This window comes from Sarcophilus harrisii, chromosome 1, assembly GCF_902635505.1.
Source record: "Sarcophilus harrisii chromosome 1, mSarHar1.11, whole genome shotgun sequence".
Taxonomy (NCBI): Eukaryota; Metazoa; Chordata; class Mammalia; order Dasyuromorphia; family Dasyuridae; genus Sarcophilus; species Sarcophilus harrisii.
The window spans coordinates 525,886,832-525,906,124 of NC_045426.1; the positions used below are offsets into that span (position 1 = coordinate 525,886,832).

The 19,293-nt window shown below is 37.0% G+C and overlaps 1 protein-coding gene across 2 annotated transcripts in view; it reads left to right on the top strand.

Annotated features, from left to right (window-relative positions):
- Positions 1-2,827: 2,827 nt before the first annotated feature.
- The window catches only part of CNDP1 (carnosine dipeptidase 1), a 74,419-nt gene continuing 57,953 nt past the window's right edge, over positions 2,828-19,293 (top strand). The window contains exon 1 of one of the 2 annotated variants that reach the window (XM_023496280.2): positions 2,828-2,963. In XM_023496280.2, coding sequence (XP_023352048.2) covers positions 2,862-2,963 — 102 coding nt within the window. In that variant the 5' untranslated portion in view covers positions 2,828-2,861. Of the gene's footprint in view, positions 2,964-17,577; positions 17,850-19,293 lie in introns of those variants that run through there. The other variant, XM_031946710.1, reaches the window with a different exon arrangement.

The following is a 19,293-nucleotide window of genomic DNA, read 5'->3' on the forward strand; positions in this document are numbered from 1 at the left end:
AAGGAAGAAACATTAAAACCTGACCATATATGGGATTTATTGAGGGGAGGAAACGTCCTCCCTTCTCAATATAGGACAGAAGCCAAAAGTCCATCTAGTAGCTGGTACAGCTCAAAGTTGGTACCAGTGGAAGCAGGGGAGGTTATAATCACATGAATATTGGTAGCAGTGATGTGATGATGCTGTCAGATTAGAAATGCCTTCAAGAAGTCAACATCTGCTCTCCTGGAGCAGAGAGAGATCATAATAAACTACTGAAAGACATAGAATTTCGATTTCCAAAGATTTGTTGAATAAGAAGCTTCATCAACCCTAAACCATAGATATATATACAGAAAGGAACTTCCAGCCACATAGATACACAGACACTCTCCACTATTATTATCCATGCTTTTGTGGATTCTTTATATATAGTCCACATATAATTACCATGAAGTAATATGGAAGGGAAGTACTCCACCAAAGTAATTGAAGGGGCTGCTCCTGTCTCTAAGGGTGAAATATTTTCTTGTATTCTCTCTGGGCCTTCTTTTCAACTTGGTCCACTTGTGCCTGGTACGTCTAAACCTGGCTAAGTTCCATGCATACTTCTTCCTTAAACAGTCCAGTTCATGGTAATGCTTGGGTCTCACTGGCACAAGCCAGTGTGTGCCTACTACAGTCTCTTAGCTGTTTTGGTTTTTTTGTGAACACTTTTATCTATTCCTGCTAATTTGGACATTTCCACACATTTTTCAGATTTACAACCACAAACATAACATTTTCACACAAACTGCACTGAAATTCCACTTTTCCTTCATGAGTCAATAACATAAAATCAGACTTTAATTTTCTTTTACAATTGCTCAAATAATTCATAAACATAAAATCAATTTTAGTTTGCTCTTATAATGCTGTCAGCTGTCATAGTTATTGAGCAAATCCGTTTCCAATGCAGAATATCCTCCATAATGATCATCTTCATTCTTTCAGATAGAACTGTGTGGTATGTGAGAGAATGCCCTTTTTTCATAGGGCTCAGAAATGTTACACACTAAGCTTTCTAGCTGAACAGACTTTATTTCTGAGTGCCATTTATACCAAGTCAGCCCAACATTTGGAAAATGTTTATCATCTCTCAAAAATTTCTTTTAAATTCTTTTCCATTTTAGGGAGCAATGCCAAGGAGGTAGACACTAGGGACAGGAATGGAGATTGGGAGTTGCTCCATCCTCCAGTTATTTATCTTATTTTCTGTCCTAATGTTTCATTGAAAGTGCAAGATCAATAGAGGGGCACTCTTTAAATTCCTTCCATATTGCTGATGTTTAGCCAGAGTATCTAGAAAATTGAGTGAATTTAAAGAAAATAAACCAAAGCTAGCATCCAGGAAGTGTTATCAGAAACCTATTACCATACCTCATTCTCAATAGGGGAGATAGCATACAATCATGTTCAAAGAAGCCGTATATAGCATAAATTGGAAATAACCAATGGCAGAAAGTTACTAGAATTAAAAGGAATTTCAAGAGGCTTCCTATAGAAGGGAGGTTTTTAGATACCAAGAGACCCAGAAGGCAGAAATCATTCCAGACATACAGAACAGTCAATGAGCAGGTTTAGAATTAGGATATGGTTTGTCTTCTTCAAAAAACACCAATTTGTTTCCAGTTGTCACTGGATTGCCAGGTATATAGGTAGGAAAGTGTAAGGTGTAAGAAGACTGGAAAGGTGAGAGGAGTGACAAGTTTTAATAATAATAGCTTTTTATTTTCAAAATACATGCAAAGATAGCTTTCAACATTCATCCCTGCAAAACCTTGTGTTGTAATTCCCCCCCCCCCTTCCCTTATTTCCTTCTCCAGACAGCAATCAATCCAATATATGTTAAATGTGCAATTCTTCTATATATAATTCTACATTTATCATGCTGCACAAGAAAAATCAGATCAAAGAGAGAAAAAATGAGAAAAAAAAAAACCCACAAGCAAACAACAAAAAAGGTGAAACTACGATGGCTCTCTCCATCACAAGTCTATTAGAATTGGCCAGAATCACCCCATTGGGGAAAATAAGGGTAGCAGGTTTTAAAGGGCTTTCAATATCAATCAAAAGATTTCATGTTTGCTTCTGGAGGTGTTAGGGGACCACTGAAGTTTATGTGTATGGGATGGAGAGGTAATATGGTCAGGTCTGTGCTTTAGGAAGATCACTTTGATAGTTTGTGAAAGCTGAACTGACAAGGCAGGCAGACTAAAGGGCTTTTGCAGTGGCCCAGACATCAGGTAATGAGGGTCTGCCCAAGGTTGGGGTGGTGTTGGATGAGAAAAAGGGGCATATTGAGAGTTGTTAGGAAAAGTTATACCTACTGGCCTGGCAATTGATTGAATGGGAGAAGAAAAGGAGGTGAGAGAGGGTGAGGAGTCAAGGACGGCACCTAGATTTGGAACTTGCCTAACTGAGAGGATGATAAAGATATGTTAGGAAGAGAAGATTTAGGGGGAAGATTTCACTTTTGACATTATCCCTAAGAACTTAAAAGCACTCTTATTAGATTGAATGTGTGAACTCAACTCTCTAAGTACCAATAAGTGAATGTTCAAAAAGATTCTTTCCCCTTTTTTTAATAGCCTGGTCAGTGTGACCTGAGAAGGTTCCTGAATCCAGTGCCATCTGATGACCTTCAGATCACTATCTCATCCCATTGTTGTTAGCATAGGACACATTGTTGTTCTTTTCTCAACTACAGGACTGACTGAATTTCTCTGAAGCATCTTTGTTTTCATAATAAGAATAGCTCCATCATGTGATTCTCATCTTCCTCTTGAGAGGGGGCATGAACCTTCGGGGTGCTTGCACAGCTATTAAATGGGACTAATTCAATGCTTCCTGCTTTCATTCTTGCTCCTTTTCCCTTTGCAGTTCAAGGTCACTGTTTCAGGGCTCAGACCAGCTTCCAAATGGATCCCAAACTAAAAAGAATGGTGAGTAGAAGGCATCTCCATTCTAACTGCTGATTAAGACCAGTGATTATTTGACACAAACTAGGGAAAAGAATAAATCTGCAGAGCTGACAAGATTGCAGTGGTGACATTTATCATATTTAAGGAAAACTGAAATTTTAGCTTCTTGTAGAAGAATACAGTAGTTCCCAGCAGCACAAATGAGTTTTGTCTGTGTATTAAATCAGTTTCTGAAATACCTCTCTGTAAAAATACCTTATTAACAGTTTTGCTTCCTATGTGTGCTTGAAAGGAATAAAATGGATTTTCTTCTAAAACTTTACAAAATTAAATCTTTTTAGAAGTGCAGAATTTCACCTAAGTAATCCAACTAGGTTGGAGTTTTTCCCTCTCATTTTCTTCTTATTGTAAAGGTTGAGGCTGGGATTAGTTTGTATAAGTGCTATGCTGTTAAATAGGATGTGGTTTGGATTCCTGCTCATCAAAGTTTTATTGGTTTTTATTAGTTATTTATTCTCAAGTGGCCATTGCTCAAATCAAGACAGGCTTCTCACTATGGTATGTACAAGATAGCTACTATGTGCTCAGCACTCCAGAACAGGGGCGAAAAATAACTAATCTGATGTTTTACCACTGTGAAGTAGATATATCACAATGGAAAGAAGTTATATACTACAGAGGAAGATGAGTGATATTGAAATACAAAGATAAGTGTCTAATTTAACTACTTCAAGCTCCCTTTCCCCAACTCTCTTCTTGATGTGTTCCTGGAGAATCTCAGGCGAATCAGGGAACCCCTTAGGAAATAATCTAAATTTAGAGGAAACAGCCATTCGTCCATATTTCTGATGAAAAATTAGAAGTAAAGAGTGGAGAACATAGGCATACTAAGACCTATAAATGGATACAGACCATAAACCATGTCAGAGAAGGCCTGATATAATAGTATCTGAACCTCAGTTAGCAGGATCAAGAAAGAACCACAGTGAACAATATTCTAAGGGGAGAGAGAGTGGAGAAACATCTAGTCTTGTGATCTAGTTCTTTATCTGGTGATAAACCTTAAAGGTCACTTGATCCTTTGCTAGTGCAGGTTGGGTGAGCAGACTGAGCATTGCTCAGGATGTGTCCTGATCAGAAGTTAGAGGTAAAAACTCATGAAATACCAAGTCCTTTGTTGGGTTAGGTCGGAAAAGTGAAGCTTGTGAATGAATACTTTGCTGAAGATGAGATTACAGTTATCTTTATTTTTTTTCTTTCTTTAAAATACCAGAGATACTATATTTCTCACTAGGCCACAAGAACTGAAAAAGTAGAACATGTGTCATTTGAGTTTCCAATTCAGAATTTAAGGCAGACTTATTTCTTTCTGCCCCACCTTTATTACTATCTTCTCAGCACAATCTAATATTTTTTTTTAACTGTCTTCGTCTCTTTAAAATAAAGCTGGAAATAGAGGGACCCGCATTTAAATACTTTGTTTTTATCCACCTGGTTTTCTTTTTGCAAAAAGCACATTATGTCTATCTCATGGCTTAAATGGAGTTTCTTCTGGAAAAGTTCAGAAATGGATGTCACAGTTTTGTTTCTTACTGAAATGCAGCAAGGAAGAAAAATGTTTCTAAAGCCTAGGTGACTAAAAGGGAAACATAGAGCATTAATCACTTGCAGATAGAAAATGAAAAGAAGGCAGATAAATGGTGCATTACATATAGCATTAGACCTGGAGTCAAGAATATCTGAGTTCAAATTCAGTCTCAGGCACTTACTAGCTATAGCGATGTATTCTGAGTAAGTCACTAAATGTCTATCTGCCCCAATTTCCTCATTTGTAAAATGGGGATAAAAATAACCCCTACCTCCCAGGATTGTTCTGAGAATAAAATGAGGTGATATTGGTTAAGTTCTTTCCAATCTTAAAACATTTTATAAATACTAGTTATTATGAGTATTTTTATTATTAAAAATAAAATTCAGACAAGATCTCTTTATATATATATTTTTTTACTTGTTTAATGCACATTTGTGATTCTTCCCTCTGATTTCCAATGCTTCTCTCATTCCACAGACCGCTCTGACAAGGTAGCAATTCCCAGGGAATATTTGCCTAACCCACTCACTTACTTGCTCCTTCAAATCCTCTTCTTTCTCCCACACTTCCCATCACAAAACCCAGAAATTACTCATGATTAATAAAAAATAAAAAAATAAAAATAAAAATAAAGGTTGGATTAAACTTACAAGATGCGAAGAGAAGATGAAAGAGAAGATAAGAAGATGATATTTTATTTTTGAACCAGACCTGTGATATCACTGATATAGGGAACTACCAGTTGGGAAACTTTTTTTTTTTTAAATCAATGCTGGCATTTGCTCAGCAATTTATAGTATTCTTGAACTTCCTGAGACAGTGAGAGATCAAAAGGTTAAGATCAAATCAAGTGGCAAAGCTTCAACTCAGGTTATCCTGATTCCTTGGACGGGTTTTTAGCTAGTAGTTTTATAGGCTAACACTCTTTAAGAGATATCAGAAGTAAATTCTTCTTGGAATGTAGATATTGTAATGTTGTACACATTAAAGTGATAGAAAATAGTCTTAAAATCATCAGTTGTCATTAAGAACACTTCAAGAACTCCTGCTCTAGATCAAAGGTTACTCAAAATAAATTTAAAAAAAAAATCACCTGTTATTCAGCTCTGCTATCTTATCTCTTTTGCCAAATCATTTTCATTGCCTTTTCTTAAGCCAAGGAAAACAATGAAATAGCATGATAAACTGAATCCAAGATTTGCTCAACACCTTTAATATGGTATATGGATCAAGGATCAAATTTCTGCCAGCTATTGTAACGTAACTTCTCAACTCTCATTCAGTCATTTCAGTTGTGTCTGATTTTTCAAACCCTATTTGGGATTTTTGGAGCAAAGATACTGGAGTACTTTTACATTTCTTTTTCCAGCTCATTTTACAGATGAGGAAACTGAGGTAAGGAGGGTTAAGTGACTTGCCCATGGTCATACAACTAAGTGTCTGAGGCCAAATTCCAACTCATGAAGGTGAGTCTTCCTGATTCCAGACTGGCACTTTACATACATACCTATCTTGCTGCCCTAGTTTCTAGTTCTAGTCTAGTTAAGAAAATATGAGGTCCTGATCTCCATCTCCATCTTAAATCCATTCTAGTTTTTCCATCACTAAATAGTTTATATAGCTAGCCTATATGAGACTATATATTTTCCCTTAGAAAATACACCTATGATAGAGGTAAGTTCCCAACAGGTAAACCCTGGTGCTGATACTATGCTCTTGTTGTTTCAAATGACTAATTTTATCATAAATCTGTCAGTTGAGAAGATAGCATGGTTTTTTCCCTATTCATTTATGCTTAAAAAAAATCAAAGCAAAAAATGTGTGAACACTCTCCCAGCCTACCCTGCTTTTTCTAGTAACCCATAAAGATTAAAAATCATCGCTTTACAGTAATGAACTGAACCAGCTACACCCAGGGAAAGAACTCTGGGAGATGACTATGAACCACTACATAGAATTCCCAATACCTCTATTTTTGTCCACCTGCAATTTTTATTTCCTTCACAAGCTAATTGTACACTAATTCAAAGTTTGACTTTTTTTATACAGCAAAATAACTGTGTGGAGATGTATACATATACTGTATATAACTTTTACTTTTAACATATTTAGCACGTATTGGTCAACCTGCCATCTGGAGGAAGATGTGGGGGGGAAGGAGGGGAAAAGTTGGAACAAAAGGATTTGCAACTGTCAATGCTGAAAAATTACCTAGGCATATATTTGTAAATAAAAAGTTATAATTACAAAAATAAAATAAAAAATAAAAATCATCGCTTTACATGTAGCTCATTCTATCTTTGTGTTCTAGTAGGTATTTAAAAACAACAATAATAACAACAACAACAACCTTTACAGTATTTCTTCTTCTCTAGGCTTTAACTGTGAGCCATTTTGATTAACATGGACTTTCTCATTTTGTGGTCAGTGCTTCATTTTGATTATCTCTCCATCCAGTCCTTTGCACAAAGGAGAAAATAGATTCTGCCCCAAAGATTTAGAAAACTCCAAAAGAGATATATATGCATATAGACCAGTCACATAAAATCCCCATGATACTATTTTTCCAATAAGAAAGAAATCATTTATCAGCTCAAAAGAGGGCTTTTCCCTTTCTATCATGTTGATTAATTATCTGCATCTGTGTATTGTTGGCACCTTTATAATCAGTTGTAGCTGGCTCCCAACTCTTCTAGCCTTCTTCAAAGAAATCATAGCCTTTCTCTGGGAAATATATTTTAAAATGTATTTATTTCTCCATATACTTGCATACAAATGTTGATGTTGATGTATTCATTTAAACATATATATATATATATATATATATATATATATATATATATACATGTGTATGTATGTATAAATACACAATTATCTCTTCATGTGTGTGTATGTATAAATACATAGTTATCTCTTCCACATCATGAGGGTTAATCATAATAAAAATTTTTGGCCTTCCCTTTCATACTAGAGAAGTCTGGTTTTTTTGTTTGTTTGTTTGTTTTTAATGGGATGTTTACAATGCCTTATAGTAAAATTTGGATTAAGTATTTAGTCATAGATTATATTTCAATAAATGGTCAATAATTACCTTTGAGGGAAAAAATTGAGCCAAAATCTAGATCCCAGCTTCTTATACTGGTTTGTGACCCCCTAGTGTTCTATAACTGAATTTATGATTTATTATCAATAAATGTTTGATTTGTAGACCTACTGACTTGAGATCATGTTAAAATTTCTTAGGCAAAAAGGTGGAAGAAGCTTAAGAAACCCTGATTTAGAAATCTGGAATTTGCAAAACTCTGCTAAGAAATCTTTGTTCCTAGGATCCCCAAAGAGGAAGCTTACTTCCCTTATGAGGAAAATCTTTTTTCAGGCAAATGTTTATATCATGTGTGGAAGTATGTTTCCTTCTCTACATATAGGAAAAGATTAAGAAGTTAGTGGTACTAAAGGAAGATTCATACTTTCTCTATTTTAGAGAAACCTAATGAATTAAATTGGAGCTTATTCTCATTGTAGGTTATTCATATGAACAAATAAATTATTCATGAAGTCAGTAATTTTCTTCCAGTTTCCTGACCAGTATCATGGATGTTGAGGCCAGAGGAACACAGAAAACATCAAAGATTTAAAGTGGTTCTGTGTGGGGCCTCCTTCCCCAAATTAACTAATCCGAGACATCTCAGGTACAAAGAGACAGCAGTTATTTAGTCCCTGCAGGGAGAGGCCCAAGCACACCCAGGAGACATCTCAGCTACCAACAGGTGCTTTTCAACCCCACCACCAGAAACAGGAGGGCTGGTTAAATAGCAAAAGACCCAAGCTTTTTCATTGGATAGACTAAAAGGAAGTAACCATCACTAACCAATGGTCACCAATGTTGTCTGCGTATCTGTGGGTCACTTCTTGTGACTTTCTGCAACCTGGGCCCAAGCCCTGATCTTCCGGCTCTGCAGACCTCTGGGGACAGGGATCACGGGACTTAGGCCTAGTCTCATAGACTTTGAGAAAGCTTCACTCGTCTGTCTCATTCAGTTTGAAAGAAAGTAAACCCTGACTTACATGAAGTACAGAAAACAAATCAAGGGAATTATATATTATACAAATATATACAATTATATAATTATATATATAATTATATTATATAATATATATAATATTATAATATTGTATATTATATTATATATATTATATATTACATATAATATATAAATATATAACATATAACAAAATATAACATAATAAAATATAACATAACATGTTAAATAGGTCACAGTATATCCTAGATACAATATATGGGTGCAGAACCAAACAGTTCTCTTGTTGCACAGGGAGAATTATATTCAGAAGGTAGAATAACCCGGGAAGAAAACAAAAATGCAAACAGTAGAGAGGGTTTTAAAAAATATTTTAATAGTGGAGAGTCTGGTTTGTCGATGCCTATCAGCCAGTCAGCAGGATGGGACTCTTGTCTCATAGCATCCAACGATGAGGAAGAGATTCCAGAGACTCTTATAGGGCTCCAGCAATCAGCAAAACAAAGGCAAGGGGGGGAAGATAGAGCACTGATGATGGGGAACTCCAGTAAGGACCAAGCTTTTCAGTTCTGACAGATTGGGGGTGAAGAAAGAAGAATCGTAAATTTTAATAAGTGAAGAAGTTAGAGACAGGACCAGGAGATGGGGGTGGGGGGGTGCCATCTAGGTATCTGACATAAGCCATCTGGAGTTTTGTGACTCTTTGAAATGCTGGTGGCCAGAGCTCCCAGCCCTAATTATCTTAGTCTTAATGGCCAGGAAGGGGGGGAGGGGGCTTGCCACCAGGGAAACTGAGGCATAACAAGAAAATTCAGAGAGCTAGGGATCCCCAACCATCCTATAGAGGCTTGGAGAAACTGAGTTGCTTAATTCAGTAATTAATGGCAGGATTGGGACTGGAATCCAGAACTCTTGATTTCCATTCAGGCACTGTTCCTTTATGTCAAGCTACCTCCCTTAAAAATCTGATCTTGACAACTTAAAATCATTATTTTGAATGTCAGTTATTGGGCTCAAGTTCTTAAATGTTGTTGTTAAAAGACCCCTACTTCTATAATTCTTGTTTTCTATGACATTTCCCCCCCTGTTTTTTCACTCCCTGTCAGCAGTATCCTATCACTGCTGTTGACATTTCTGTAACTTTCCTCCCTCTCATGCAACCTGCTGTCTTTTAAATCTCTTATGGACTTGGAACCTAGTAATCAAGCTTGTTGGAACAGTGTCTAATAATCAATAATTCTAAGTGGGGTATCTTCTAAGGAGTAAAGGGCAATGGCCCTTCTATCTTTATGAGGGCCTTTTTTTTTTTTTTTTTTTTTTTTTTTTGCTTCCAGGTTGTTAGTTTGAGTTCCTGCTGTTTGAATCTGCAGTAGTTGTGGTTTCTGGGCAAATGGCAAGTTCCTGACAATACACATTTAGGTCTAGAAGGGGTCTTGAAGATTGTCTATTCTGATCCTTCCTTCCCCTAACTGCTTTCTAATAATAGTGCTATTTCACAAGAAATTGTCAAAAGAATTGAGGAAAAAAGTAGGCAAGAAAGCCTGGGGGGAAAGGCAAAGAGACAAAGATGAAGAAAATAAAATGGAAGAATCAAAAATGATCTCCCTCCTTAATGGAAATTCAGTGCAAGCACTTTAGTTATACAGCAAAAATACAGTTAAAAGATAACATTAGCCCTACCTACCTTTAAGGAGTTTACAATCTACTAAGAAAAAAATGTAAGCATATACCTTATATCTACTCAAGTATGAGACAAAGTGGAATGTGATAAGCATGAAGAATAAAACCAGAATACTCCAGAGAAATCTGAAGAGGAAGAATACACTTTTAGCTAGAAGTGTCAATTCTTCATTCTTCCCTCTGGGCCTTTGTCCATGTTATTTTGCATATCTGGAATTCCCTCCACTACTCTCCTTCTCACCAAAATCTTTCTCATTCTTAAGTTGAATTGAATCTTGCCACCTCAGGATTCCCTCTCTTAGTAAACGAGCTCATACTGTCCTTTTCCTTATCTGAATTTCTCTAATCATAACCTATATCACTGTTTTGAACACTTCTGTCTCACTTTGTCATTTAATTTTTGTATGTCATGTCTTATTTTTCAACTAGGTTGCAAATTCCTCACTTGAACCCATGATAAAAATTATCCTTTTGTAGCTCCCAAAACACCTAGCAGAGTGTATGATAGTCCAGGAACTCATTGTAGGAGTTCAATATTTTAGGCTATCTGCATGTTACCATTATCTTAGCCTCACTATTTCGGGGGTTGAGAGAGAGAGAGACAGACAGACAGACATAAGGGAGTTTTGTTAAAGAACTGCGGCTTAATTTCAATGAATTTGGGATGGAAAATGCCATCCATATTCAGAGAAAGACCTATGGAAACTGAATGTGGATCAAAGCATATAATTTTCATCTTTTTTGTTTTTTCTTTCTCATGACTTTTATCTAATTGTTCTTATATGACATGATAAATATGGAAATAAATTTGAAAGAATTGCACATATTTAATCTATATCAGTTTGCTTGCTGTCTTGGGGAGAGGGAAGGTAAGGGAAAGAGAAAGAAAAATTTGGAACACAAAGTTTTACTAAAATGAATGTTTAAAACTATCTTTACATGTATTTGGGAAAATACTATTGAAAGAAAAAAAAAAAAAAAACAATTGTGGCTTATTAGCCATAGAACAAAGGCAATAATGGAGATTGTGGTAGGCAGTGCTATCTCTCTCTCTTTTGAGGCCCAATTTTTGTGAGATGACTTGATGAGCACCAATCTATCCCAAAGTTCTTTTCAACTGGTTTACAACGATGTGTGAAATTCCCACTGTTATTATCATAACTTATAACAATCACTGTTAAAAGGCAACGAGGTAGCATAGTGAATAGAGCAGCGGACCTGACATCAGAACACCTGAGTTGAAATATGGCCTCGGACATTTCTGATTATGACCTTGAACAAGTCAATTAGCTTCTGTGTGCCTCAGTTTCCTCAAGTGTAAAATGGAGACAATAATAATGTCTACCTTCTAGGGTTGTTGTGAGGATCAAATGAGATAATATTTGTAAAGCATTTAGCATAGTGTCTGACACATAGTAGGTGCTTAATAAATATTAATTGTTTTATTAATCACTAAATTAATCATTAAATTATTTTCGTTCTTTGGGTTGTGTCATTCTTTTTCTCCTGAAAAAAATGGTCACCTATTAATAGTCATATATTATGCTATATGTAGCTGACTACACATTAGGGTAGAATACCTATTGTCTAGCACTGAGCAAAATCTTGAGGGAAAGGAATCATGGGATCATAGATTTAAAGTTCTAAGAGCCCTTCCAAATCATGTAGGGGGAGTGACTATAAAATCAGGCTGAGGGGAGTGAGGAAGAGAAAAAAGACAGGGACAGAGTATCAAAGACAAATTTTTGCTTCACAATGTTTGCTAGGAGCTAGGAGCCTGTTGCCTGAATTAATATACTTCACTTCTTGCCAAAAGCAGTAATGGGAATAGCTCTTAAGAAGCAATCAGCTGAACTGCTATGCTTGCTGACAGTGCACCTGAATTTAGAATATGAGCACGTGGAAGCAGGTCCCATGGCTAGTCTCTGTTCCAGGCTGTTGTTGATACTCATGAAATGTAGCTAATGATTTCAAAAATTGACTTAGTGAGTTGAAATTCTTTAACTTAGCTTTGCCAAACTTTTGTAGCTTCCAAATGAGATACTCTTGTACTTGTTCTAATACTAGGAGAGATGCAATGGAAAGAGGCCAGGATTCAGATAGGGGAAGTGGATCTGAATTCCTACTTGGGGGTGGGAGGGAGAGAGAGGGATTCACCTAAGTTAGGAATTTAGGTGTAAAAATGGAATAATTGACTGGATTATCATCATTTCTTGTGGCACAATAATATCCCATAAATTCATATACCACAATTTGCTCAACCATTCCCTAATTGCATAAGATGTGTCTTAAGGGAGCCCTTTAGATTTTTTTCCAATCCATGCTGCACAAAACTATCAAAATAATCTTTGTAGGGCCCAAGCCTGAAAATGTCACTCTTTTCCTCAAAAAATTCAGTTGATACTCTACCAGATTTCAGATAAAATGCAAACTTCTCAATGTGGCATTTAAAACCTTTTGCAGTCAAATTCTAACCTATCTTACCAGATATTTGTTCTCTTTTACACATTCTTTGTTTAGAAAAAACTGAACATTCCATTTTCTAATTCTATGCCTTTAAACAGTCTGTTCCTCACTGTCCAAAGTGCACTCCCTCTTCACCTCTGCCTCAATAATACTTGGCTCTGATTAAAGTTCAATTCAGGTGCCATCTCTTCTGAGAAACTTCTTTTAATTTTCTCCCCTCTGCTATCTTCCTACTAGTCTCCCCATTCATCAGAAACAACTCTAAACTGGTATTTATCTACTGTATATGTCATTTTATGCCCTCATTAAAGAGTAAGGTCTTTAAGAGCAGGGACCAATTATATACTTCAACAACAATACTATATAATGATCAATTCTGATGGATATGGCCATTTCCAGCAATGAGACGAACCATATCAGTTCCATTTGTTCAATAATGAAGAAAACCAGCTACATCCAGTGAAAAAACTCTGGGAAATGAATATGAACCACAACATAGCATTTCCACTCCCTCTGTTTTTGTCTGCTTGCATTTTTTATTTCCTTCTCAGGCTATTTTTACCTTACGTCTAAGTCCAATTTCCTTGTGCAGCAAAATAACTGTATGGATATGTAAACCTATATTGTATTTAACATATACTACATATTTAACATGTATGGGTCTACCCACCATCTAGAGGAGGGAGTAGGGGGAAGGAGAGGAAAAGTCGGAACAGAAGGTTTTGCAAGGGTCAATGCTGAAAAATTACCCATGCATATATCTTGTAAATAAAAAGCTATAATTTAAAAAAAAAAAATTTAAAAAGGAAAAAAAAAAAGAGAGGGGACCATTTTTTTTTCTTTATATGGCAAGCACCTAGTACAGTGCCTTGAGCACAGTGTATGTTTCTTAAATATTTTTAGAATTAAATTTAATTGAGTAGAAATAGTTCATAGTCTTTCACTGGGCTCTCCCCATAGATCTTGATGGGACCTAATTCTTGCTTTTGCCTTGAACAATATAACTTTCATAAACTTAGGGATCACCTCCACACCACAATTAGACATGGAGCTGGACTTTTGTGGAGGGATTTACAAATAAGTGTACAATAAGTTTTTGATTTATTGGTGTATCCCCCTTCAATAGCATGATAAATTGAATCAGCATTCTTTGGTGAGGAAGAATAACAAGCACAGAATAGTTGTATGCAAACCTGAAATTATTTTAAAGAAACGCTAGGAAGTTCTTTCCAGCCAACAGACACTTATTAAGCTCTTATTATGTGCAGGGAATATAAATAAAATAAAAAAGAAAACCAGATTCTACTTTCAAGGTTAATTTCATGAGGAACACAACATATTAAAAAGGAGTTGAAAAGTGAAAGGTGGGGATGGGGAGTAGAGGAGGTGGAGAAAGGTACATAGTCCAGCAACATGGCTGAGAAATCCAGAGCATAGTCTAATGAAATAAAGAAAAGCTCATCCCTCCAATCAGGAGGGCCTAGAGCCAAACGTTACTTAGGAATTGGGACTTTGTGAATTCTAGGGAGGAAGTTAGCTTTCAAGAGAAAAGGCTTTCTAGGCATGATGGAGATATTCAGTGAGTGCAGCCTTGTGGGGGATAGGGAGGGATTTCAAACTAGATTCACTAGGATGGATACTAATGATGGCTTTCCTTCAGATGATTAGCACTAACTTTCTCACTCAACTCTAAAATTTTTCCAAATACTCCCATCTTTTTTCCTGTTTTACTAAGAGTTGAGCAAACAAACTGTATGCTGGAAACTTGGAAGGAGGAAGACCTGAGTTCAGCTCCTGTCAGGATACTCAACCCTGGGCAATTCACATAACCTCCCTCATTATGTTTCTTTATCTGTAAAATGGGGAGAATAATAATAAATAGCACCAATTTCACTTGGCTATTGTGAAGATCAAATGAAATAACATATATAAAGCACTTGGGCAACAAACCCACATAAACATATAAACTAGCTGTTATTTTACCACTATTACATGGTAGTAGGACTTTGAGAAAAGAATCAATTTTGCTTTATTTTGGACAGATTGGGAAACTTCCTCCTTTTCCTTGAATTTATTCTCCAATTCCTTCTTGAATTTGTCTTTTCTCAACTTTCAATTTACTATTCTTGCATGAGGGTTGGGGTCCAGGAAACTGAATCTTTCCTTTATTTCCTGTGCTGCTTATAAGAAGTAATCAATAGAAACTTTTAAGTTAGTCCTTGAAGGAAATAAAAAGTTTACCATAGGCAAGAGGCTATATTGTGTCACTAACTATATATGTATAGGTAAATAAATATACTACATAGAGAAACATCAGACATTAACTTTGTCTTCATTAGGAAATATTTTAGTTGGAAATGCTTCTTTTCTATATTCCCAGTTAGAAACTCCAAGCCAGGCTATTCTCAGTCTAGGTCCTCATTTCTCTGGATATCTGGTAAGTCTATACTCCCATTTTTATTCCATCCTACTTTTGTTCTCCAATCTAGGCTGAGTTTTCTCACTCAACACTGGCCTCTCCCAAAATACACACATCTGGCTTCCAATTTCTACTCTCAGTCCAGGTTGAGCAACATGACATTCTTACATGGGTTTCACTCCTTCCCTGAGACTTTTTTACTCTTTGCTGCTCTCCTCTATTATTTCCTGGGATCCCAAATACATCCATTGTCTGGGAGAAGTGTATGGCTCAGAATGGTGAGTAATCACCATTAATTTAAAAAAAAAAAAAAAAAAAAAGCTGGAGAGATTTCTAGGAGCAAAGCAAAAGTTTATTGTATATTCTCACGAGAAGAGCGGTCCCTCCAGTCCAGCAAGCAATCTAAAGAAGGAGGCACCTTTTGGGACAGGTTTTACACTTTAAATAGTCCCTAACACAAATACTCCTCCCACCACTGATCATCATCCTCATTGTCAGAGGAGTCTTACATTCTAAACTGGGGAACTACTCAAGAAACTTGGCCAATAAGTACATAGTTGCCTGTATTTGATTGAAGTAGGCAAAAAAAATGAGGTCATGGAAGGATAGCAGGAAGGGAATTTAGGTATGCCCTTGAGTCAATGCTCAAAGACCTTCAGTCCTACTCCAACTCTTAAGTAGATGAAGCCTTACTCGATTTTCACAACTGTCTTGAGAGATCTCACCTCATTCAGAAGCAACCTTTGATTACTTCTCCTCTATGGTTTTATTGGTTCGAATTTCTGATTTCATCAATATGAAAATATCCCAATCAAGCTGGTATGTTGTTTAGTCATTTCAGTCATGTGCAGTTCTTTGTGACCCATTTGGAAGGTGGGAGTGGAGGAAAATTTCTTGGCAAAGATAGTGGACTGGCTTGCCATTTCCTTTTCCAGCTCATTTTACAGCTGAGGAAAGTGAGGCAAAGTTAAGTAACTTGCTCAGGCTCACATAGCTAGTAAGTGTCTGAGGTCAAACTTGAACTCATGAAGATGAAACTTCCTGATTCAAACCAAGTGCTTTATTTATTTCATTCCCTAACTGCCTACAGTTAGGGCAGTCTACAACCAAGCCAAATTTTTCTACATTAGAGTCTACAAATATTTCTACATTAGAAATTCTCTTCAGCAATGCAAGTTATCAACTTATCTCTAACTGATAATAATTGCCTGGTTCACTAAAAGGCCAAGGTATTTGCCTGTAGTTTCACAGCTTTATCAATCAGAGGTAAGATATGGACCCAGTTCTTTCTGATTCCAAGACCAGCCTTCTATCTGTAAGGCCACACCTGATGATCAGTTCTAATTATTAAACAGCAGGGGAACAAGTGTTCAAAGAAAAACAGAAGCAATGACCATACCAGAGATTCCACACGCAAGTACAATGTGAGAGTGGTTGCAAGAGAGAGGAAATTCATTATAGACACTTATGTTTGTATCTCCTGTCTATTATTCTTATAATCTGATCACCTTTCCCAGCTTTCTACTATTCCTATTAATAGCCTCAATAATGAATATTCCTTAAACCACCAAATTATCCTGAGATCCCTTCCTGGGGAAAAGAGAAAAAGCACAATTAGTCATTTATTTTTTCATTGTTGTTCTTCATTCTCCTTTGTCTCCATTTTTTAACTAAAAGCTGCTGGCTTGTGTCCGGGTGACTGAAGGTCTCAGCAATGGTGCAAAGCTGGAGCTGTCTCTTTCTCTGGTGTTCCAGGGAGGGCTGGTTTCCTAATCAGACTCAAGTGAACAAAAAACACTAGAGGCTTTTCTGAAGTGACATTGTTCTCAACCTCATTGCCCGGGTACTAACTGTTAACAATGGGATCTTTCTCCTCAGAGCTCAGTTGGGCAGCCTGTTGGGTGACCCAGGCACCCATTGCCTCTGGTAGGATGGGAGCCTGGGGAGATATGAAACTTAAGATATTGAACATCTTTTCATAATTTTCAAAATCATGACATGATTGGAAGAAGCAGACCAGGCTTTCTTTATTCAATCCTCAGTCCTTTTGAGGGTTTCTTTTTAAATCCGTCCCCAGGTTGTCTGCCTCGCTCAGTTCTAAAGGTCAGGTTCTCTGCCCTTTGAGTTTCCAGGCCTAGTGCCCTGGATACTCATATCATTCTGTTAATCTTTCCAATCCGTTCCATGAGACCAGCTACCCCTTAATCGGGCTGATTGAAGAGAGGACTGACTTGGCAAAGATTCTTTTCTGACTCCTTAAATGAGACACTGCACCAGGTTTAGAGTTCCTTTAGATTAGGTTTACCTTGGGAATCAGGTGGGGAGGTGCTGTGGGGTGGGGCTTAGCTCTTCAAGCAGGTAGGCCCACCCTACCCGGTATAGTGCTTCCCGTGCTGTGCCCCGGGGGAAAACCAGATTCTTAAAACTGCTCAGGAGCCTGGAGAGCTTCAGAGAGCTTTCCTTAGCACCTGTCTGCAAAGACTGCATTGTTCTCCTTTGCACCTCTTTTATGTAATCTAGCTTAACGAGCTGTCTAGCTTGAGTGTAGGTGTTTTGTGTCATTAAAAGAATCCAATCAAGGCTGTTCTATAATCTTGTAATAAGGACACCAAGACCCCTTTAGGCTCTGCATTACAAGAAATACAAACCAACAAGGGGCACCGAGCAGCCTCTGTGACCGAAGCAAACAGGATCAAATCTGAGAAATATAGGTGAGTATAACTTTTAATCCAGGTGTGGAATGAACAGACTTCTCTTGACTGAGAAATATGGACTAACTATGGATAGAGACTGAAGACTGCAGGAAATACTCTTGGGAGGGGAGCAATTGAACCAGGAGGGGCAATGTTTAGAGCATGGGCTGTTGTGAAAAGCAGAGTGGGATTGGGGCTTTAAGAATGGATGGTCTGGCGATTTTGTGGAGATATTTTTGTTTATGCTGATAGTTTTCTGACATAATGTAGCAGTCATTGGTCAAAATATTATAAACCTAATCAAACCCTTAATACAACCAACCCTCAATTGGATATATTATGAGTCCTTCGGAGCAGCTAGGTAATGCAGTGGATAGTGAGCTAGGCCTGACGTCAGAAACACTCATCTTCCCAAGTTCAAATCCAGCCTCAGACACTTCCTAGTTGTGCAACTCTGGGCAAGTCCCTTAATGTTACTGTTTGCCTCAGTTTCCCCAACATTAAAATGAGCTGGAGAGGAAACAGCAAAACCGCTCCAATATCTTTGCCAAGAAAACCACCAATGGAGTCATGAAGAGTCAGACAGGACTAAATGATAGAACAGCAAAAAAAAAAAAAAAAATTGCTTAAATGCAAACAATCTTGGTGCTTTTGTTCTAGATTAACTTTCTATAGCTATTGTTTGAAGCAATTTTTATTGCTAACATTTTTATAATGCTAAGCACTTCAGAATTATTTTCCTATTTGGTCTTCACAACAACCCTGGGAAGTAGATGCTATTATTCCCTTTTCACAGTGAGAAAACTGAAGCAAACAGGTTAAGTGATTTGCCCAGAGCACTTGAGCAAATTACCTAATACTAACTTTTTCCTCCTTTTAACTCTCCTTTGCTGGTCATACTAGATATGAAGAGTGTTAGGCTCTTAATTAATTCAGTTCAAAATCCTGGGTTCAAAATCCAACTCTAATGCTCATTCATCAGTGAGACCTTGTGAGGCCAGTCATTCACTTCCTCACAGCTGTTAACCCCTGGGAGCAAGAATCTGAATCAGACTAGATGGCCTTTGTGATTCCCAGAAGCCTGGGAGTATAAGAATTTTTTTTTAATAGCTTTTTATTTACAAGATATATGCATGGGTAATTTTTCAGCATTGACAATTGCAAAACCTTTTGTTCCAATTTTTCTTCTCCTTCCCCCTCACCCCCTCCCCCAGATGGCAGGTTGACCAATACATTTTAAATATGCAATATAAGTATATATGTCCAAACAGTTATTTTGCTGTACAAAAAGAATCGGACTTTGAAATAGCATACTATTAGCCTGTGAAGGAAATCAAAAATGCAGGTGGACAAAAATAGAGGGATTGGGAATTCTATGTAATGGTTCAGTCATCTCCCAGAGTTCTTTCACTGGGTGTAGCTGGTTCAGTTCTTTACTGCTCTATTGGAACTGACTTGGTTC